Source organism: Bos indicus, chromosome 10, assembly GCF_029378745.1.
Source record: "Bos indicus isolate NIAB-ARS_2022 breed Sahiwal x Tharparkar chromosome 10, NIAB-ARS_B.indTharparkar_mat_pri_1.0, whole genome shotgun sequence".
NCBI lineage: Eukaryota > Metazoa > Chordata > Mammalia > Artiodactyla > Bovidae > Bos > Bos indicus.
Window position 1 is genome coordinate 75,432,134 of NC_091769.1, and position 23,435 is coordinate 75,455,568.

A 23,435-nucleotide genomic window follows, 5' to 3' on the forward strand; every position below is an offset into this window, starting at 1 on the left:
CTCACTTTGGTTTCTTGTTTTTATCTCTTAAAGAAAACAGTAAAAAATGCAGTGAGTTGTTCATGTAACATATGTACTCTTTTCTGCAAGGATGTGCATGTGTGTTAAGTTGCTTCAGTCATATCAGACTCTTTGCAACCCAGTGGACTTCAGCCCACCAGTCTCCTCTGTCCATGGGATTCTCCAGGCAAGAATACCAGAGTGGGTTGCCATGCCCTTCTCCAGGGGATCTTCCTGACCCAGGATCAAACCCATGCCTCTTATGTCTCCTGAATTGGCAGGTGGGTTCTTTAAAACTAGCACCACCTGGGAAACCCCATATTATACCTCAAGAAGCAGTAAAAATGAAAGGGTACATATAATTTCATAATGAAAATAAAGCCTGCAAAATTGATATACTTTTTATTCATGAGCTTTTAAAATGATTCTCCCCAGCACCTCCCTTCCCTTCCCTCTCCCACTGCTGTAATTTAGCTGAACCATTCATGCGGTGTTTTATGTATCTTCAGAGGTTTCTCCCTGTGATGATTCCTCATCAAATTAGCCATAAGAAGAGTACAGGACTCCACCCCCATAAGGATGCCTCCTGACCTTTGGATTTTCAGAGTCTGCAGAAGAAATAATGAAAGTTCTCCTCTCTCTCCTGACTGGCCCCTCTTGGGCTTCTCCAGGTGGTCCTTCCTGGATTGCTGAAGCTCCTGGAACAAGCAGCAGGCTTTCCAAAGAGACAGAGCTATTCCAGAGTTGTAAGGAGGAAATGAGTCTGCCTGTGAGATTCCACAAGCTCAATTTGTTCAGTCATAATCACTTGCCATTTCACATTGCTCATTATGTGAATTCGCTATTGTCTGAGACACTCCAGGTGCTGAAGTGCAAGGGGGAACAGCGATAATATCCTTTTTGTGTCAGTGAAATAGCCTGTAAACGCCAAATTAACACCATCTGATGTTCAAATTTCCTCATTCAAGCAAACTAGAAGGTTATCTGTGCCAGATTTCTTTCTAATCAGTGGCAGAGGTCAATTCCTGACCCCCTGCATTCTCAGAATCTCAGAAAAAGAATTATGCATCTTGAGGGATATCAACTCAACCTGTTACATCCTAATTCTTGACCGGGATGTGCTCTATCCATACAATATGTAATCACTCTGGTCTGAAGAAAGCCCCTTTTATACCAACAGGCATGTCTCAACTTGCGTTGGAGGTTGTTATAGGTCTGCTCCACTTGAGTTTTTGAAAAAAGAATGCACACTATTTGACCTATTTCTCAGACATCAAGACTTTGATAAAAGACAATTAAGCCTTTTTTTCATGATCTCTCTCCTCTTGAATACCTTTAGCTAATATTACCTATATTATATCTGCAAGCTATCAGTAGTTGCTTCCACATGTCCAATTGTTTATGTCGTTATTTCTTGATTTGGAAATTCTACAAACATTGTCAAAGATTCAGCTTAATTTTGCATAACCTGTGTCTCCCCTCTCCCATCCTCCCAATATATCATTCTTTTAATTAAGTCAGTAATCAGGGGCTGCATTAATATGAGTATGTTAATATTCTCTCTAGCCTAATAATAAGCAGTGACACCATGTACTCCCTGATATCATGCACTGAGGGAGGAGCATCATCTCTGAAGCATCCTATCAATATCTTGAAATAATGCCTCTAACTTCAATCTTATCATAAGGAACCATCTGAAACCCCAAACTGAGGGACACTCTAAAACATAACTTACCAGTGTTGTTCAAAAGCATCAGTAATGAAAGATCAGGAAAGACTTGGAAAGTGTCACCAAGTTGAAGAGACTAAGGAGACGTGACAGCTACTTACAACGTGGAGTCCTGAATTGGATGCTAGACGAGAAAAGGGACATTAATGGGAAAACTGGTAAAATCTGAATAAATTCTGTATTTTAGTTGACAGCATTACATCTAGGGTACTTGTGCCAAGGATAAATCCTCTTTGGTTATAGAAGATGGTAACATAAGAGGAAGCTGGAAGAAGGATATCCAGGAATTCACGGTAATATTTTTCAACTCTTGTATAAGTCTAAATTTGTCTCAAAACAAAAAGTTTTAAAAGCGAATAAATAAAATTGAATGAAAATATGATTCATTTAAAAATAAGCTAACACATTACAAGTGTAATATTAAAGTGGCAAAATTAATGGCAGTGATATGTAAATTACTGATGTGTGGGAAATACTTACCTGACTTAGTACCATGCCCCATATGTAGAATGTTTTGGGGTGGGGGAGGGAGAGAATCATGTGTCTCCAAATTATAGCCCTTGAGGGAAAATCTGCTTTAAGAATACATGATCAGAATTCTGCCAGACCTCTTCATGCAGATAAAAATGGGGAAATTTAGCACAAGAGAGACATACACACAGAGGAGAAGGAAAGCAACTGGAAAGCACTAAAAGGCATATTCTGTAGGAAAGTCAACACTCGGGAAAAAAGGATGACACTGGGTAAATCTTCCATTTTTGTAAGTTTGAGCCTGAGCGTCAATGCTAGGTGAAGCAGGAGAACACAAGTAGAACATAACAGGAAAACTGTTTTTCTGCCCTAAAGAACCAGAGTGCAGGGCAGCCACAGCCATTGGAAAGTGAGGGTAATATCACAGAAAGGACAGCACTAGAAAGGAGAAACAAAACTTTTGTGTGCGTAATCTAACCCAAATCTATGACTAACACCTGACCCTCACACGCGTGGAACAAACTCCAGAGAAGGATAAGACAACTGAACGATGATATGAGCTACTTACCAAGAGATGGAGCTTGTAGAGTCCCACCAAATTAGTGTTTGCTACAACTAATTAATACTCTTCAGAGAAATATTACACAATCCAGAGTTCCCAAAACATAAAATTTAAAGTATCCAAGAAAAAATTCAAATTTACTCAACATACAAAGGACCAGAAACATGTGACAAATTCTCAAGAAAACGACCATTAAGAGAGACAAGTCCCAGATACTGGAATTTGCAAAAAGAACCTTATGATAGCTATGGTAACTATACAGAATGATATTAAGAAAGACATACAATGAATGAAAAGATAGACATCTCAACAAAGGAAGAGACTCCAGAAAATGAACCATGAGAACATTCTAAAACTAAAAAATATAGTATCTAAAATAAAAATATTTGTTATATGAGCATAACAGTTAATAGAGAGGACAGAGGAAAAAGAACTTGAGGAAGATCAATATAGTATCAATTTAAAAAGCACTGAAAAAAAGATATTTTTTAAAAAATGAACAGAACATCCACTAGGATGACTATAGATAAAAACAACAACAGAAAACAACGAGCATTAGCAATGAGGTAAAGAAATCAGAACCCCCATGCATTGCTCAAGGAGTGTAAATTAGTGCAGCTACTGTAGAAAAAAAGTCTGACAGTTCCTCAGAAAATTAATCATAGCATTACCATATGACCCAGAAATTTCACTCCAACCTTATTTACTGAAAGGACTGAAAACATGTATTTAAACAAAAACTCATAATCATCACTCATGACAGCACTATTCACAATAGCCAAAAGGTTAAAACAACCTAAATATCAATAAATTGATAATAGATAAATAAAATGTGGTATATCATACAATGAAATATGCAGCAATAAAAAGGAAAGAAGTACTGATACATACAATATGAACTTCAAAAGGAATATGCCAAGTGAGAGAAGCCAGACAAAAAGGTTATACATTATATGATTCCATTTATGTGAAATATCCAGACTAGGTAAATGCATAAAGACTGAAGGCTAATTTATGGTTGACAGGTGTTGGGAGGGAGGAATGGAAAGTGGTTACCTGAAGATTATGGGGTTTTCTTTTGGGATGGTGAAAATATTTGGAATGATATAGAAAAGAAAGCTGTACAATATCTTTAATGTACAAAATGTCAGTGACTAGTATATTTTTAAATGGCCAATTTTTAAAAGTAAATAAAATGATTAATTTTATGTGAATTCTATCTCAATAAAAAGATAATTTATTAATAAAAAATGAACAGTACCTGTGATGTATGATACTATAACAAAGATTTAAGTACATGTAATTAGTGTTCCAGAAGAAAGAAGGAGAACAGGACAGAAAAAAATATCTGAAAAATAACGATCAAAATATTTACCAAATCTGGTAATAGGTAAATATGTAGAGATTTAAGCAGCTCAGTGATCTCCAAGCATGATAAATATGAAGCAAAACATGAAGCACATCAGAAGCAAACAGAAAACAAAGGATAAAGAAAATTTTGAAAATAGCCAGAGATGAGCACAAAAAAATAATCCAAGATGAATCATGAGCCTAAACATAAAAGCAAAAATTATAAAGCTTTCAAAGGGGATATATAAAAGAGTATAATTTGGACTGGCAGGGAGGGATGAAAGGAAGCAGGAAGAAAGATTTCTTAGGACACAAGAAACAATAATCATAAAAGAAAAAAAGTTAAATTATATCTCATCAAAATTTAAACCTTTTGCTCATTAGGTATGGAGAAAATATTCACAAAACATATATCTGACAAAGAATTATTACCCAAGAAACATAAAGATACCCTACAATTTGATAATAAAAAGGTCAACAACACAATAAAGCAAAATGGGCAAAAATTTGAACAGACACTTCACAAAAGAAGATATACAAATTGCCAAAAACACATGAAAAAGGTGTTTAATATAATTAGTCATCAGGAGAATACAAATGAGAACCTCAATAAAATATCTTTATATGCATTCACCAGAATGGCTAAAACTATTTAAAGTGACACCACTAAATGTTGGCAAAAATGTGCAACTGGAATCCTCATACCTTGTTGTTCAGAGTGTGAAATGTCATATCCACGGTGGAAAATGGTTTAGTAGCATTTTTAATTATTGAGGTAAAATACACATAAAATTAAATTTACCATTTTGATCATTTTTACATGTACAGGTCATTTGTACACTTCAGTGTGCAACCATCACCACCACCCATCCTCTTAACTCTTTTCATCTTTTAACGCTGGAACTCCATACTTATTAGAAGATACCCCATTCTTTCCTCCTCTCAGCCGCTGGCAACAACCATTACACTTTCTGTCTTTATGGTTTTGACTCATCTAAGTACGTCGTTTAAGTGGAATCAAACACTATTTGCCTTAGTGTGACCAGCTTATTTTCATTTACTATAATGTTCTCAAGGTTCATCTATGATGTATCATCTTTCAGAATTTCCTTCCTTTTTGAGGCTGAATAATATTCCATGTACATGCCACATTTTGCTCATCCAGCCATCTGCTGGTGGACACTTGAGTTGCTTCCACATTTCAGCTACTGTGAATAATGATGGGTGTAAAAATAACTGTTTGAAGCCCTGTTTTCATTTCTTTTGGGTATATACTCAGAAGGGCAATTGCCAGATCATGATATTTTTAATATTTTGAGGAACTTCCATACTGTTTCCGCAGCAGCTGTATCATTTTCCATTCCCATCAATAGTGCACAAATGACCTGGTTTCTCCACATCCTTGCCAGCTCTTCTTGTTTTCTGGTTTTTCGATAGTAGCCATCCTTATTGGTATGAGGAGGTATACCTCAGTTTTGATTTGTAGTTTCCTAATGATTAGTGATGTTGAGTATCTTTTTATGTGCTTGTTGGCCAGTTATTATCTTCTTTGGGAAAATATCTATTTAAATCCTTGCCCATTTTTGAATTGGGCTGTTTAAGTTTTTTATCGAGTTTTTTAAAGTTCTCCACATATTCTTGATGTTAAACCTTTTACAGATATACGATGTGCAAATATTTTCTCCCATTCATGAGCTGCCTTTTTACTCTGTGGATAGTATCTTAGGATGCACAAATTTTTAAAATTTCATGAAGTCTAATTCACATATTTTTTGTTACCTGTGCCTTTGATGTTATGTCCAAGAAGTCCTGTCAAATATTGTACAATGTTGTACAATGAAACTTTTGTCCTATGTTTATTTCCAAGAGTTTTATTATTTGGGGTCTTACATTTAGGTCCTTGATTCATTTTGAGGTTATTTTTGTATATAGTGATCCAACTTCATTCTTCAAAGTGTGGATATCCAGTTTTCACAGCACTGTTCTTTGAAAAGACTTTCCTTTCCTCATCAAATGGTCTTGGCAGCCTTGTCAAAAATCTTTTGACCATATATGTTTCTTCTGAGTTCTCTATTTTATCCCATTTACCTATATAGCTTTATGCCAAAACCACCACACTGTTTTGATTAATGTAGCTTTATAGTAAGTTTTAAAATCAGAGTGTCCTCCAGTTTTGTTCTTTTTCAAAATCGTTTTGACAATTCATGCTCCCTTGAGATTCCATATACATTTTAGAATGGAGTTTTTAATTTCTGCAAAAAATCCTTTTATCAATCATTATCAATTGGGATTTTGACAATGATTACATTCTATCTATAGATCACTTCAGCAGTATGTACATTTTGCCAATAATAATTAATCCAATCAATAAACATGGAATATGTTCCCATTTATGTCTTAATTTCTTTCAGCAGTTTTGTAGTTTTCATTGTACAAGTCTTTCACTATTAATTACTAAGGATTTTATTCTTTTCGATGCTAATAGTATATGGAATTGTTTTTGTAATTTCCTTTTCAGTTTGTTCATTGTATACAGAGATGAAACTGATTTTGGTGTGTTGACTTAGTATTCTGCTACTTTATTAGTTGCAACTTTTTGTGGAGTCTTTAGAGTTTTCTACATGTAACATCATACCACCTGCAAACAAATTTACTTCTTCATTTCCAATTTGGATGCTTTTTCTTTTCCTTGCCTAATTGCTCTGAATAGAACTTCCAGCACTATGTTGAATATAAGTAGTGAAAAAGTGGGTATCCTCATGCTCTTCCTGATCTTAGATGAAAAGCTTTCAGTCTTTCACCATTGAATACCGTTTGTTATGGATTTTTCACATGTGGCTTTTACAACGTTGAGATAATTTCCTTCTATTTCTATTTTGTTAAGTGTTTATCATGAAAGGGTGTTGAATTTTCTCAAATGCTTCTTCTGCATAAGTTGAGATTACTACGTTGGGGTTTTTTCCCTTCATTTTGATGATGTGGTACATTACATTGACTCATTTTTGTATGTTGAACCATCCTTGCATTCCAGGAATAAATCCCATCTAATTATGGATAATGCTTTTAATATGCTGCTGAATCTGTTTGCTAGCAATTTGCTGGACATTTTTTTATCAATGTCTATAAGGGATATGGGTCTTTAAGTTTTACTTTCTTAAAGTATCTGTTTTTGGTATCAGGATTATACTGACCTGATAGGAATGGGTTAGGAAGTGTTCCCTCCTCTTTGATTTCTTGAAAACATTTGAGAGGCACTGGTATTAATTCTTCTTTAAATGTTTGGTAGAATTCATTAGTGAAGCCACCTGGGCCAAGATTTTTGTTGGGAGATTTTTGATTACCAATGCAATCCTCTCACTAATTATAAGTCTATTCAGATTTTCTATTTCATGGTGATTGAATCATTTCATCTAGACTACCCAACTTTTTTTTTTTTTTTTTTTGGGCAAACAAATGTTCACAATGCTCTTATGTTTTATTTCTATAGAATCAGCAAAGATATCTCCACTTTCACTTCTGATTTTTAGTAATTTGAGTCTTCTTTTATTTAGTCCATCTGGTTACAGGTTTGTTAATTTTTCTGGTTTTTTCAAAGTACCAACTTTTGGTTTCACTTTTCCCTGTTGTTTTTCTATACTCTACTTTGTTTCTGCTTAATAATCTTTATTACTTCCATTCTTCTGCTGTGGGTTTAACTTTTGGGTTTAATAAAGTATTCATCAAACATAATATTTTTAAGGTTACCATGTGTCACACTTTATGCTATTTTACACATACTGCCTAATAGAATATAACAACACTGAAAAATAAGTACCACTTTACAAATGAATTTGAGGCTTAGCTCAGTTTTCCCAAAGTCACACCGTTGATAAATGTCAGAAGCCAAATGATCCCAGGGGTCTCTGTCTTCCAAGTCCATGGTCATCATCTTGGGTGACACTGGCTGAAGACACCTTGCCTGAAGAGCTTTAGGGAGGACAAAGGGGGCCGTGACTGATATCCATCCTGGTTCTGAGGCCCCATATCATCTGGTAGCAGCAAAATTTGACTCAAATCGTATAATTAATTCAGATTGTGAACAAAATTAAATGAGACAATAAAGATGTAGGAAATGGGAACAACGGAGGATGGGCAAAACTCTGGACAGAGGTGATCAATTAACATTGGTCCAGTCAATCAATGAACATACATGACTTTTAATGGTCTTTTTGATATGGGGAGTAGCATATAGGTATTCAGTTTGTTTCTTAAAATCTTCCTTCTCAAGAATATACAATGAACATGTATCATAATCAGAAACAAGCAAATTTTAATTCCCCTAATCCCACAGTCTTGGTCAACTATTCCATACTTTTCCATACTTAGTCTTGGCTAAAACAAACAAACAAACAAAATCTGGATTATACATTTGTTTTGCTTCATTATAAGACAGGAAGCAATGTTATAGAAAAGGTTAGACATTCCATGGAAATCAACTCATATTTCTATGAACCCTGAAATTTTTTGTTACAAGTTTCTTCTTGGTAAGTAACTTACCAAGGTGATCTTCAGATGTAAAATTGTCATGCTTTGAAATACAAAACTACTGAATGTACAAGGATTTTTTTTCCCCTCCCAACTTAGTTTAACTGAACATGAAACATTAACTAGTTAACTCTACGTGGTTCCAAATCTAATTAGCCAAGAGAGTAAACCACACCTAAATCAAATGCTTTACAAAGTATCCCAGGGTTGGCTACAGATGACATTCCTCTCATCACATAGCAATGAGGCTCACATCCCCTGCACTTGTATCTGAGCAGACTTCATCACTGTCTGAGCAACAAAATATGACAGAAATCATGCTGTGACAGTTTCTGGGCCCAGGTTTTAAAGAATTCGCAGTATCCACCTCCTGTCGATTAAAACGTTCATTCCTAGTTTTCATACTTTGAGGAAGTAAAGGAAGGCACCCCCATAAGGAGGTCTGTGTCAAGAAGAAATGAGGTCTCTGGCTGAACCCCAAGTCAACAGCCAGCACCGACTGGCCAGCCATGCAAGTGAGCCATGACTCCTGTCCCCCTTGATAAACCCAAGCTGACACTGGAATAGCAAAGACAAGAATTCTTGCCAAGTCCTGCCCACATTGTACATTTGTGAACAAAATAACTTTGATTTTGCCACCAAGTTTTGGGGTATTTGCATATCCAGCAATAGATCCTGAAGCCCACCCTAATTACAAACTGATTTTCTCAAGTTGAAAGCCTGAACATACCAACTTCACATTTATATTGATCAAATCTACCATTTGTATGGTTCAAAAAGGTCACGGAGGTCAGAAACAGATGAACACACACACATAGCCAGGCGCCTGAAAACTCTTCACTGCTTCTTTATTGGATGTACCCACAGTACAGAACCTCTCACACAGCTGTGAAAGGGGAAGGTTACATTTTCCTTCAGGAGCACCTTCATTTTTGTTTCTGTTACCACTTTGAAGAAAGTAAATCATTTCCAAAGAAAGACATTTTAAACTCCAAGTGTTTTAAGATTCAGCTTGCATTTTGTTGTGTTTGAAAAGGAAGTAGCATATTTTAGCCAGTGCCAGAAGATTCTTTTGTGGCCTTTTGACTTTCATGTGGATCAGAAGTCTTCACTGTCTGGTTGAATCAGTCTATAATTTTCATATGCAAATTTTCATTATCAAAAATGTTTCATTTTTTACCTCTACCCACAAACAGATGCTGTTTAAAAACACACACACACAACTAAATTTAAAACCAGTCATGAACCACAGCATTTCTAACAGGGAAAATGAACTTTTGCTGCCCTCTCCTGCTAAAACAATGAAATACTAAAATACCAAAAGATGTATGAAGCTAAAGCGAAGTCCTCAAACCAAAAGCAATGGACATGTCATTCTCATTATACCTCAATCAAAAATCAGACAACAACCAGAAAATGTATTGGTAATATTTATATTTGAAAGTTCCCCACTGATACATGAGGTCTGGATTACAACTTATATACAATAAGTGATTTCCAAAAAAGTAAAGAGAAGGGAAAGAAGGAAAGACGGGGGAGGGAAGGGAAAGAGTGGGGTAGAAAAGGAAACCTATATTCATAGACGTCATAATCTGGGATGTTTATTTCCAAGAGAGATGCTACTGCTGCAGTTGTGCACAATAAGCAGCACAAACGAACATTCCACCAGATTAAAATTTGCTCAGCTTTCTCTCAAGATGCACCATCCTTTTAGAGTTTCAAAATTAAATACTGAGAAATATAAAATGCGTTCCCAATATAGCTACTACAAAAATTCTTTGTGGCTCATTCCTTAACTCCACTCAGAGAAGCAGCTGAGCCAGAATATAAAAATAAAAATATCGATGTGCAAATAAATATCACTGATCATGTCTGGTGCCACTTTTTTTGTTCTAGGCGACTGTCACTTTGTCATAACATTGGTAACAGCATCAAAAGAGAGAATCTCTTTATTTCTTGGGCCAGGTCAGTGCATCCAATTGAAGGGAAAAAAACAAAACAGAAGGGGGAAAAAAAACACCTCTGAACACTTAAAAATGCCAATAGCATCCATACATCTTCCCTTTCCCACCCACCCCCCACCCCGGCCCCCACAAAAAAATAAAAAAGCTTTTAAAGCTCTAAATATACTTTTTTTTTCTTTCCATAGTGTGATTGAGCCTAGGGCTATACATTTAAGTATAGCAGGTGCAATTATGAGCAATTCCTGGCTCCGCACCCTGGACTGTCCCACGCATAGAAGGAGGTACAAAATAAATTAAACCCTTCCATTTAGGCAAGTGAGCCCAAGATGAAGGAGTATAACCCTGCTTGTGAGTATCCAGAGGCATTGAGGGTATTACTTATATCTCACTTTTTTTATTTTTTATTTTATTTTATAAAAAACAGATGTTAGGGAGAGCAAAATATAATAAAATTTCAAAGGCCGAAAACTAAACACTGAGGGAAAACTGGGGACACTTGCACAATGAGAAAAGGAATGCATGCTTGATTCAAAGTATGAGATGGGTCAGTTCACTCACATGGCTGTTCCAGGCCCACAGCCTAAGGCCTCAGCATCCTTCTAAACCACAGGGTTTTGTTTTCGTTTTTTGTTTTTCTTCCAAAGACACTCTTAGTCCTACCCCTGAAACCAATATGGTAGGGATAAGGTTGGAGTGATCATCACTCACTAACTACAATATTTGCTATTTAAAAAATATATTTATATATAGTTCTGGAAATTAGGAAGCAAACAAAATATAACACAAAGATGCATTTGTCACAATTAACTCGACTTGCAGCAACAGCAGAAATGTGGGAAAGGACAAAGAGAGAGGGCTGCTGCAAATGCAGCAAGTACGTCCTTAAATATGTCACATAGTGCAACAGTCAGGTTACCTCAGTTACTCTGCGTCACTGGATCCAACATGACAAATGTCACATTGTCACTTTCGGTTAAAGTAGAAAAGACAGTGTTTCTTCTCAGAAGTTGCCCTATGAATTTTAGACATATAATAGCTTCTTTAAATATGTCTAAAATTTGGCTTTATTCTTCTCAGTTTGGAATGCTCAGCATACGAAATTGACATCAAGGATATCGGTACAGCTTTCACCTTAACTCTGAGGACAGGGTAAGGTGCAATAAAGAGTCCTGGTCTTTCTCATTTCAAATGACTGCATTTCATTCTAATGGGCAGAGATATAGTTCATAAACCTGTGACCTTGATAGCAAACAAAAGTTCATATTGTCAAAATTAAATATAAAGCAAAGTCAAAACCCATGGGCTAAAATCAAAAGGGCTGAAGGAGATGGTTTGTTACAAATTTATTTTTTATCTTTAGCATTTGAACTTGCACCTTTGCTCCAGCACTTTTAAAGTAAGTTCTTTCATCTTTGGCAGCCTCTGCCAGCTTTACATTGAATCCCCATTAAAGTTCTTAAAAAAAAAAAAATCTATTAATTCCACTAAACCATGTTGTGTTTGATATTGCATACGACTCTTTTACTGCTGTTTCTTTTTCAGAATTAACAATGCCAAGTTTTGTTTTTGTTTTACAAAGTTATTGAGATGACAATGTCCATAACTGGCTGACTTTTGATGCACAAACTGTGACCTGATAATCCTGAAACACTTGATAGGGGAGAAAGGTCAGCGGCTTCTTTTTTTTTCCTTTTTTCTTATAAAGAATAAAACTGCATATTCTATCTTATATTTTAAATGGAAGGAATAAACTATACAAGCCCATATTGATACCATATTTCTATTAAGAGCAACAACAGTTCATATGTTCCTGTTTGCTACTATCACAATTCAACACATGAACGCAGAATCAGCTCCATGTCACGAATACTTCTGGAAGGGATGGTTTAGGATTATCAACTCACTGCTGCCATGTCCATAACAAGCAAAAGCATCCTGGAAATAAATCCCAAAACACGTATCTTTCAGTACATGATAATGCAACTGCATTAGGTTAAGTACACAATGTACACAAGTTTTATCAGCATTTTAACTCCCCAAGATGTAAGATTCCTCTTTCAAATACAGAGCAGAGAGCCAGTAAGATATATCTATAATACAGCCCTAGATTTTGTGGTTTTTTTTGTTTTCTTAAACAATTTGGTCACAATGCACCTTTGATATAAAAGCATTTTTAAACTTTATTATTAACACTCAGGACATTAGGAATTTCCAGATTTTTTTCAGTAGCATTTGTAGAACCACTTTTGGTAACAAATACAGTAGTTAGGAATACGCATCCAATTCAGAATGCATAATAATGTTTATCCTGAATCCTTTCTGGCTAAAAACAGGGCTGGCGCTGTGATGGGATACAGAACGAGAATCTACAAAAAACACTGTAATATGTTTGTTTGTTTTCCCCAGAGGCTACATCCTCTTTTTGCTGGAATACTTTATAAATACATATGAAAAAGTAAGGCAACAACTCCAAACAGTCCAAGCTGTTTGCTCGACTATTCCCAATTAGATTCACATCCTGGCAATCAATTTCATGGTTGTACTGTTCAGTGTTTGTCTTTCTTATTTCCAAATGGTCCGAAAGGATGTCTCCTGACATTTCTAAAACATCTCTGGTATGTGTTTTCAGTGATGTACATAACTAATACTGGTCAGGTGCTGAACCCTCTCCTGTCCCAGTGCCTGTTTTCAAAGGATTCAAGACATTGATCTGGATTCACCATAAACTCAGGCATGAATCCGAAATTCCCTTCCCTACCATGTTTATCACCTGTTCTCTTTTACTCCTAATTTTAAAACTAAAGGAGTACCAGCACTACCTGGTTACTGGAAGGATGTTCATTCCAGTAAACAAAACTTTTAACACGGGACCTTTATACTTCATAGCCCCATTCCACATTCAACTCATGAAGATGTGCAAAAGGAAAAGATGTCAAATTACAGTCAAGTTATCCAGAGGAGGATGTTATACAAACTTATAAGGAAATGACAGTCTTTTTTTTTTTTCCTTCCTTTACTATAAATACATTTAACAGCTTAGCAGAAAGACAAGCTAAATTTAAGATTGTTCACATTTGAAAATTGTTTCATACTCTCTGCTAATGATAAATAAGGAACTCCCAATAATGGAATTTTAATATAGCAATTTCATCAACAGACCTCTGAAGACTGCTTTTTTTTTTTAAAAGAGGGTTAGAACAATAATTATGTTTGCCAAGTTCTGAGAAGTCCATCTACTGTCCAAACTTTGGATTGAAGTCCTTATTTTTTTTTTTTCCTTTACTTAGAGACAGGTATATACAGTGCTGTTGTAATAATGAAACAAATGTGAAATCTACTGTAAAGTTGCACAATACAGAAAACTGTTGCTCCATCTTCTACTACATAAATGTGTGACTCCACAGGTTAGTAATGTTGTTGTTGATATTTTTGTTAAGTTGGAATTATCCCATCACGTCTAAGACCTCTCTTTAACTCCAGATCCTCCAGTTTTTTCCACAATTCTTCACGTTCCTTTTCTTTCTTTTTCTCACTGGGGAAAAAAAATAGAATATAAGGTAAACAACTGAGAAAGTTTAAAAAGATTATCCAACAATAACTGCCCCTTTGACATATTTTAACCCAGTCTTTTAAAAATCTCTGAAAACTCTGGCATTAAACTTGTAGGTGTTTAATCTTTTTGGTTTTCTGCTCTTTTTTTTTCCTTGACACATATATAGAAAGAACATAGAGTAGGAAATGACAAGTATATTTTAAGATTTCATTTCACATTAATATTCCTTTACACTTAGCTTAATAAGGAAGATTAACTTCAAAATACCAAGAAAAAAAAAAGATCAACATTTATAAGTATCTGTTACCCTAAATCCAATGGCATTTTTACTTTGGGTCTAGTTCAAATCTGATTTTCTTTTTCTCTCTGAATAGTTTCTCAAAAGGGTTGCTAGAGATGACATGATATAGAGAAGGTAGTAGGTCAAGAAAACATACTTCCTCTTTATTACAGTCCATTTTTTCTGCATTATATGTATGTAAAGTCTTTAGCAGAATCTTGTTCTTAAAAATATCAAACCACAGGAACCAAATTATGAATTTATTTTATACCTATATATAAAACTAAACATCTTTCTTCTATAATTTCAGTTTTAATTCTCAACAGAACTTTGTTAGTATTATCAGTTATTAAATTTTTAATGTTCCAAGCCTTCGAATTGGCTCAGTATCAATTTGTGACTTACAGACTTCAGATTTTACTGTTTGGTTAAAATTTTCCCAAAAACTAGATGTTCCAAATAGGGTAAATGAATTTTATTTTGCCAAGGACATTTTTAGGTTACCATAGTTTTATAAAAGAAAAGATGTTAACTTTAATATCAATGAAGTAGTAAGTACGCAATCCAGGTACACATGGGTACACTATAAATTCATATTTATTAAAAATAACTCACTACACTGTCCCTAGTTTCTTCATGTTGTGATGAACCAGTAAACAGCACACCTGATAATATTTGTGAATCTATAAATTCAGATAATTCCTAAAAACAGGGGCTCTACTTCACTTGGGAAGAATTTGACTTAGCAAGAATTTTGCACTTCACTGTAGTATAGTGTATTTATTCAGTGAAGGAAATCCACATAAGTGGAATGTATACATAATTCCACCGCCTTATATTTTTTAAGTCATTACCAGTTTTTTAAGTTGTACTGATTGTCTACAGCAACAGAAATTAATCTTCATCCCCCTCTGCCAAAATACCTCTAGAAATATCTAAAGACTTTTACATCCCCATTCCATCATTTTATAATTAGTATTTTGGCAATTTAAGCCTTGTTTACTGCAACTAGTTTTAACTGGCTCAAATACACTTGATACAATATAAATTTTTAGTAGGCATAATAGTTTTTCAAACAATTACCTACTTGGTACCTTTGACCCTGAAAAATTTTATTTATAGGGCAATAATTCTCCAACCACTATGGATCCTAGATACCTAACTGCAGAGCAAAACTGTTTGGTAAATCATCACTTTAGGTTTCTCAGTACAATTTGGGGATAACATTAGGTCTGTCTAAAGCTTTATTATTTATCTATCATTGGCTGTGCTGGGTCTTCATTGCCGTGCAGGCCCTTCTCTAGTCGTGGTGAGCGGGGGCTCTTCGTTGTGGTGGAACAGGCTTCTCAGTGCAGTGGCTTCTCTTGTTGCAGAGCACAGGCTCCAGGCACTTGGGCTTCAGCAGATTCAGTGTGTGGGTTCAGTCATTGTGATTCGGGCTCTAGAGGGCTGGCTCAGTAGTTATGGCACACGGGCTTAGTTACTCTAGGATGTGGGCTCTTCCCAGACCAGGGATCAAACAGGTTTCCCTTGCACGGCAAGGCAGATTCTTAAACAATGGACTCCCGGGGAAGCCCAACATTAGGTCTAAATAAATGTTATCATAGAATACTGATTTGAAAGTAAATTTTGCTGATCCTGCTGAGTTTCAATGCATATTGATCTTTTTACTTGGAAGAGGAGGAAGATAGTAAGCAAGGGCTTTAGAGACTTTATTCAACTAAAAAACAGCTTCAATATATGTTAGGTTCTTACTACCTTAATTTGCAGTTTAAATGAAGAGCTGACATGATTAAACATTCATAATCTTGTCACTGAGGCATTTCACCAGTCTTTGATCAAGAGTTGTATAGCAATCAATGCAGTCACCCCACTCCAGTACTCTTGCCTGGAAAATCCCATGGACGGAGGAGCCTGGTAGGCTGCAGTCCATGGGGTCGCTAAGAGTCAGACACGACTGAGCGACTTCACTCTGACTTTTCGCTTTCATGCATTGGAGGAGGAAATGGCAACCCACTCCAGTGTTCTTGCCTGGAGAATCCCATGGACAGAGGAGCCTGGTGGGCTGCCGTCTACGGGGTCGCACAGAGTCGGCACGACTGAAGCGACTTAGCAGCAGCAGCAGTCTACCCTATGGGGCTTTTCTTCTAGGTAAACTTTTTGCTGAGTTATCATACATCTTTTATACTGACAGCTTTATCTTCAAAAACCCTAAATATTTCTGATATAGCTTCTGTCACCCCTATTCTTTCCCACTTTTCTCTCTCCCTGTAGGTGGCAGTTTAAAACTTCACTAGGCTGTCATACTAGGGATAATGTCAAACTCCCTGTTACAATTTCACAGAGCACTAATGTTGACATATGTATCCGTCAGAGTTAGTTACTTATTCCACCCACCATTTTCAGATTAAATATTTTAAAAAATGTTGATGTGAACTGCAACAGTTACTAACTTCTTGCCTTCTAGAAATAAATCCTCTTTTCATTTCTTGTTGGGACTCTTTGTGACCCATGCACTGTAGCCCACCAGGCTCCTCTGTCCATGGGGATTCTCCAGCTAGGAATACTGGAGTAGGTTGCCATTCCCTCCGCCAAGGGACTCTTTCCAACCCAGGGGACTCTTCCCAACCCAGGGATCCAACCCACATCTCCCACACTGCAGGTGGATTCTTTACCATTTGAGCCACCAGAGAAGCTCTTGTCGGACAATACCAAATAAATCTCTTTAGTCTCTTTTTCTCTTCCTATATCCATGGAAAAACTAGTATTTCCATCTACTAAGTATACCCTTGTATTGCTCATTAGACAAAATACTGGTTTTTAAATACTCCTTCTGTCATTAAGAAAGTCCACTCGCTATAAATCACTTTAAAGCACAAGACTGTCATAGTCAGCTTCATAGTGTCTATTTGCTGTTAATTATCTTTTTCAAGAGGCTGGCCTATTTAGTTTAAATGATAAATTATCATAAAACAGTTTTGAAATTCAATAAAAATGAACGAAATTAATTCAAATGATTTGAATATTTTAGAAACATGTCTTCAGTAGTCTTAATGGATTTCTACAGATTTAATTCTTATTCAACTAGGAAAATAAAAATGGGTTTTTAGTTACTATAAAAAGAAGGATATTACGTACAATGCACTCCTTAATGGTATATCACAGTATGAAAATCTGCCCTGTATTCCCTTCACTTAAATAACATTTTTTAAAGATTTTAAGTTTGAAACATGGAGAATTATTATAAATTTAATGATTTGAAACAACTACAAATATAGTAAATTAAAAGTTCTTTAAGTCTGGTACAACATATCCAATAACTAATATTTACCTCAACATGGTATTAAAAACAACTCAAGTCTCTTCTCTCTACTATTAAACACTTTTCGTATTCCATAAAGTTGCTCTTGTATGCCATATCTTGGTAATTTTTTAAAAAATCACTGTGACGATCATCTGTCCCTTGCCACCAAACCTTTCCCTTCATTGCTCCTTTTATCTAAAATCCAAGTAACATATTAAAAATCGGGAAAAGGTGCAAAGGAACCAGACAGTTTTTCTCAGGAGGTTTAGCCAGGTCCTGAGTATGAACACTGGGATCCTTGAAAGTCTATGGTTTTACAATATACACAAAGCTGACATTTTCTTCTGGATGAGAAAAGTCAACCCAGCGGTTCAACTACTAACTAGCTCTCCAGACTTTCCTCAACCTCTCCAAGTACATCAAAGGGTCTGAATATTTGTATGCCCCCAAAATTCACATGTTGACATCCTAAACCCCAGAGGTGATGGTATTAGTAGGTGGGGCCTTTGGGGGTGATTAGGTCATGAGGGTGGAGCCCTCATGAATGGGATTAGTGCTCTTATAAAAGAGACCCCACAGAGATCCCTTGCCCCTTCCACCTTCAAAGACACAGTGAGAAGGTACCAGCTCTGAACCAGAAAGAGGGCCTTCACCCAACTATGGTAGCGCCATGCTCTTGGGTTTCTGGATTCCAGAACATTTTTGTTGTTTGGAAGCTACCCACAAGATACCTATAATACAGTATAGCAGCCCACACAGACTAAGACACATCTTTTGGAAAGTTGAATATACTGAACGAGAAATAACAAAATTGAAGAATCACATAAATGAAATCAAGAAAGACCCATGAAACCAGAAGCATTTCTTATAATGAGTTCAACTGGTTTCTGCTCCCTCTGACCTTAAACGTATCAAGATTTGCATAATACTCTTTACCTCCTTGTTCTTTTCACTGCCCTCTAAATCACAGGAATGTGCTGGGTTCTAGTATAGAAAGTTAAGTTCTGGGTCAAAGAGCTAAACAAAAGCATGCCCCATCTCTCTTGCTACTGGAGTGAAGGACATATCAGCCCCATTCTAGTTCAGAATGGGAGTGAATCCAGATGGCTATCAACCTGATGGTCCCCTTATGTGGGCCTGAAACACCAGTTATGCGTCAGGCTTCTAACCTGGACGCAGAAGAGAAACATTAGGGAAGGGAGGAGGAAAGCAGACTTAACCAAAATGACGCTTTGTTACCCAGTGACACACTAATAAAGACACAACTAATGCACATGCAAAAATGAATATGGAAATAAATACAATTGTGCTGCTTAGGATTTCAGGTACAACGAGGCAAATTCAGCAAAGAGCAAGGAAAGAACTCAACAGTTTTATGCACAGCTGACAAAAAAGCTTTAAAAAGTTACCGCTGACGATCTGACTTGTATGTGGCTGTCAGCTCATCAAACATGGTGCTGTTCATTTCCATAAACGCCTTCAACACATTGTACACTAACGCCACAATAGCCCTGGAAGCACAGAGAGAAAGGAACGTGTTGTTTAGTCCTATGTAATGGGTTGCTGCCCAAAGAAAATGGATGTACAACCTTTACCTGAATGAGCTGCTCACACCGCCTAGTCACCATCCCTTTTTTAGTTGGAACAACTAGAAATGACCTACAATTCATTTCCACCTGAAGAGAGCTACATTCTTTAGACAAGAGATCTTTCTGAGGGGTTGGCAGGATTAGAAAAAGAAAATCTAATTTTGCCCTTCTAATCACTGGTACCCAGAATAGACTTGCCTATGGGCACTTGTTAATTTCATTTAATAAAAAGGCAAGTATAAAGCAACTTCACCCTAAAAATGAACACTTGTGGCAGGACCAACCTTTGAGACCTGAATTTGCATAGAATTTTATTTCTAAAGTGATAAAATACATAATTCATCAAAATCAAAGGCTGTTTCCATGGTAACAAAGTTTATATATCTATAATTCATATTCAAAGATGATACCAAGCCCTCCCCCCCCGTAAGTTGGGCAGCTTAATAAGAGTTACATTTCTAGTGGTGATTTGCATCAGTCCTCTTGCTGACTCAACACACAGGCTGAAGGTAATTGGCTAGCTGGTGATGGCTGCTATCAGTGATGGAACACTAAACAGCTCAAGAGCCAAATGGCTGCCCATGCTTATCAAGTCTAAGAATAAGCTCTCGGCAATGTGAGGACTCTGCCATGACAAGCCTAGTATCTCCAGACTAGAATCTAAATAACACTTCCCTGTGCAAAACTATACAACATTTCTTCCATTTTGCGTGTTTTCCAACACCACTGAAAAAGGCATTCCTTGGGTTTGAAGTTTCTAAAACATTTATAAGTGGGTTTACTGTGTTGCTTCTACCCTGTGTTTATTAAAAGAGAAACTTCAGCTGTCTTTTGTTGAAAAGAAAGACCTTCTCAGATATGACCGTGATGGAGCTGTGATGGAGAAAAGGCAAACACAGTCTGCTGAGCGGTTAAGGACACGTGCTAGAAGCACTCTAGGTTCTCAAGAGGCTCCCTGCATAATGAAATTTAACTGTTTGCCAGCTCTTATATTTTTATAAGCTTTAGTCACAAATTTGACAAATGTGAAAAGTGAGAAATATGACATTTTACAGTTGTATGCAAAGCTTGTAGACAAACATACTATGGAAATATGGAATTATATTTCATTTTTAATGCCACATTCAATTTTCTTTCTATGTCATAGAGAAACATGTCAAGTCATTCAATACAGAATGCTTTAACTTTCATAAAACTAGATGATAAAAAACATTCAAAAATGTTTTTGCCCTCTACAGAATATGTATAATGACTGAGTTGGTTTTTAAAAAATGGATCTTGCTAAAATGCAAATCAGTTCAGACCACTTCCCTTCCTCCAACTCTCTAACGTCTCCTTGTTATTCACTTGGTGAAGACTCACGTAGGCACTACTCGATGTTCTCAAATGACCGTGCGCTTCAGCCCTCCCGAATTCACAGGCCTCAGAACACGACAGGTGCTTCTTACCTTCTGTGCCTTTTTAGGCGACGGGTAAACCCACCATCTCAATGGGCTACCCCCATCCCATCCACTTGCCCAATTCTTTTAAGATTCAGTATGAGCATCATCACCCCCATCAATATAATACAAATCTCTCCACTTGATCCAGAGCATCCCCAAAAGATCTTAGCAATATTCATAGACAGGTTAAGATGCCCTCAAATAAACAGATACGTGAACATAACAACACTTAAAACACTGTTTTATAAAAAATCTGTTTACTTGTGGGTCTCCCCAACCAGTCAGTGAATTTCTAAAATGGAGACATTTTACCTTTTCACACACGTATCTTCAGCAGCACGCACAACATCTGACATACAGCATGCATACAAGATATTTTATCAAGCAAAGGAGAAGGAAGAAGAGAGGCCAAAGGAGAGGAGGAGAGGGAAAGATGGAAGGAGAGAGGGAGGTATGGAGAGCGGGGAGGAAAGAAGGAAGGAAGGAAGAGGCGGAGGAGAGGAGGGAGGGAGGAAGAAAGAGAAGGAGAGGGAAAACTGTGAAAACCTACGGATTCCAATGTTCTTTTGAAATCCTATAAAGACTGGAAAACATGATGGGAAGGATGACGTTAGAGTTTTCTTCTATTAAACTCATGATGTATTCGTTATTCCAATAATAGAGTGCCCTTTCTGCCACCTTTGAGAAAAGGAAAAAGAAAATGTTAACAGAGAGAAAGAGACAAAGATAAAACAAAATTATAACCTCATCAAAAAAAGTTTTTTAAGACTATTTTAGTATCATTCAAACAAGTATAAAATTAAGTATTAATCACACTTTACATTTTTGTGGGTTTAAAATCTTTCACAAAGTTCCAAACTGGTTAATCAATTTGGGAAAGAAAAAGAAGATCTGCTACCTGCTTATTTTTATTCTCCTTTTAACACATTTATTCTCCTGATTCCACATTTTCCCTACACAGCTCGCAAGCATCAGACACCTTCACCCTGCTTCTAAATGCCATGCTGTTTCCCATCACTTTAATTCCCTTCCTGGCTCACCTCTTTCATCCCACACACTTCAGATCAACCACAGGGCCCAGCATGTAGCTGGCCTTCAGTCAATAGCTGCTGCAGAAAACGCAGCTGCCCATCCCTGCAGAGCAGGCACATTTGCTAAACACCTCCTTCGGCCAGAGACTATGCCCAGCCTGCAGGCAGAATGTGTCATCCTTACCACCATCCGAGGAGTGGGTACCACTGTACAAACGAGGGCACTGGGGTTCAGAGAGATGGGGAACCTGGCTACAGTCACACTGCTTGTCAGTGATAAACTGAGACATGAGTTTAGTGCCTAGACTCCTTCCAGAGTTCATTTCTGGTCCCCTCCTTTGAACTGGGTAAGCCAGGAGGAAGGCACTCAGTTTTGGACTTAGGGCTACTGGCTGTATGTACATGCACTTGCTATCTCAGACCTCTTTTTTCTGACTGCCACTTTTACCAACTGACCCTCTGAATTCAAAGGAATGCTTCAAAGAAAACCTAAAAAATCTAAAAAGCAATCTAAGATAACAATAAGAATTCAAGTAAACCAAAGTCTCAGAAGAAAAAAAAACAGTACCAAAAAAACCCCACTAAAAACTCTAAGAGTAGTTATATGGGGAAAGGAAAAGAGTTTCTTTCATTTACACCAATTAAGAAATTATGCTTCATTTAAATACATTTAATAAATCTGTCCCCACCCCCTCCACAAAATTCATCTGCTGAAGCCCTAAGCTCTAGTGTGAGTGCATCTGGAGATAGGAGGTAATTAAGGTTAAACGAGGTCATGTGGGTGAGGTCCTAATCAGATAGGCTTGGTGACCTTGTATGAAGAGGAAGCAAGAGATTTGCTTCTTTCCTCAAGCATGCAGCAAGGAAAGGCCATGCGAAGACACAGTGAGAAGATGTACAAGCCAGAAAGAACCCTCCCAGCAGCAGACCATGCTGGCACTCTGATCTCAGACTTTCAGCCTACAGAACTATGAGAAATCAATTCCTAGTGTTTAAGCCACACAGACATGTGTGTGCTCAAGTCATGTCCAACTCTTTGTGACCCCATGGACTGTCGCCTGCCAGGCTCCTCTGTCCACAGAGTTTTCTAGGCAAAAATACTGGAGTGGGTTGCCATGCCCATCTCCAGAGGGATCTTCCCAACCCAAGAACCGAACCCATGTCTCTTGCATCTCCTGCATTGACAGGTGGATTCTTTATCACGAGCATCACCTGGGAAGCGCTATGGAAGTCTGCTGTGGTCTAAATGTTTGCGTCCTCCAAAACTCCTAAATTGAGATCCTAATCTCCAAAGATGATGGAATTAGTGCCTTTTCAGAGAGACCCCCGAGAGCCCCCTAGCCCCTTCTACTACGTGAGGATACAAGAAGAAGTCTGTGACCCAAAAGAGAGCCCTCACCCATACATGCTGCCACCCTGATCTCAGACTGCCAGCCCCTGGGACTCTGAGAAAAGTTTTCTGTTTTTCATAAGCCACCCAGTCTGTGGTATTTTGTTAAGCAGCCCTAAGACACAGACCCAGTGGATTAAGACACTCTGTCTCCCTTTGATGCTTTTGAGCTTCACTAGAGTCTAAGTCTTCCTGATAAAGTTCATTTGGAAAGAGATTCCTGCTCTTTGTCCTCCACTACCCCCA

General features: G+C 37.1%; 1 protein-coding gene across 4 annotated transcripts in view; it reads right to left on the reverse strand.

The window, feature by feature from the left end:
- Window positions 1–9,467: 9,467 nt before the first annotated feature.
- The window catches only part of PPP2R5E (protein phosphatase 2 regulatory subunit B'epsilon), a 160,097-nt gene continuing 146,129 nt past the window's right edge, over window positions 9,468–23,435 (reverse strand). For 3 of the 4 annotated variants that reach the window (XM_019969030.2, XM_019969029.2, XM_070797701.1), the window contains 3 exons: window positions 21,319–21,446; window positions 19,147–19,248; window positions 9,468–14,132 (listed from right to left, as the gene is read on the reverse strand). In XM_019969030.2, the coding sequence (XP_019824589.1) occupies window positions 14,033–14,132; window positions 19,147–19,248; window positions 21,319–21,446 (330 nt within the window). In that variant the 3' untranslated portion in view covers window positions 9,468–14,032. The remainder of the gene's footprint in view (window positions 14,133–19,146; window positions 19,249–21,318; window positions 21,447–23,435) is intronic. The other variant, XM_019969031.2, reaches the window with a different exon arrangement.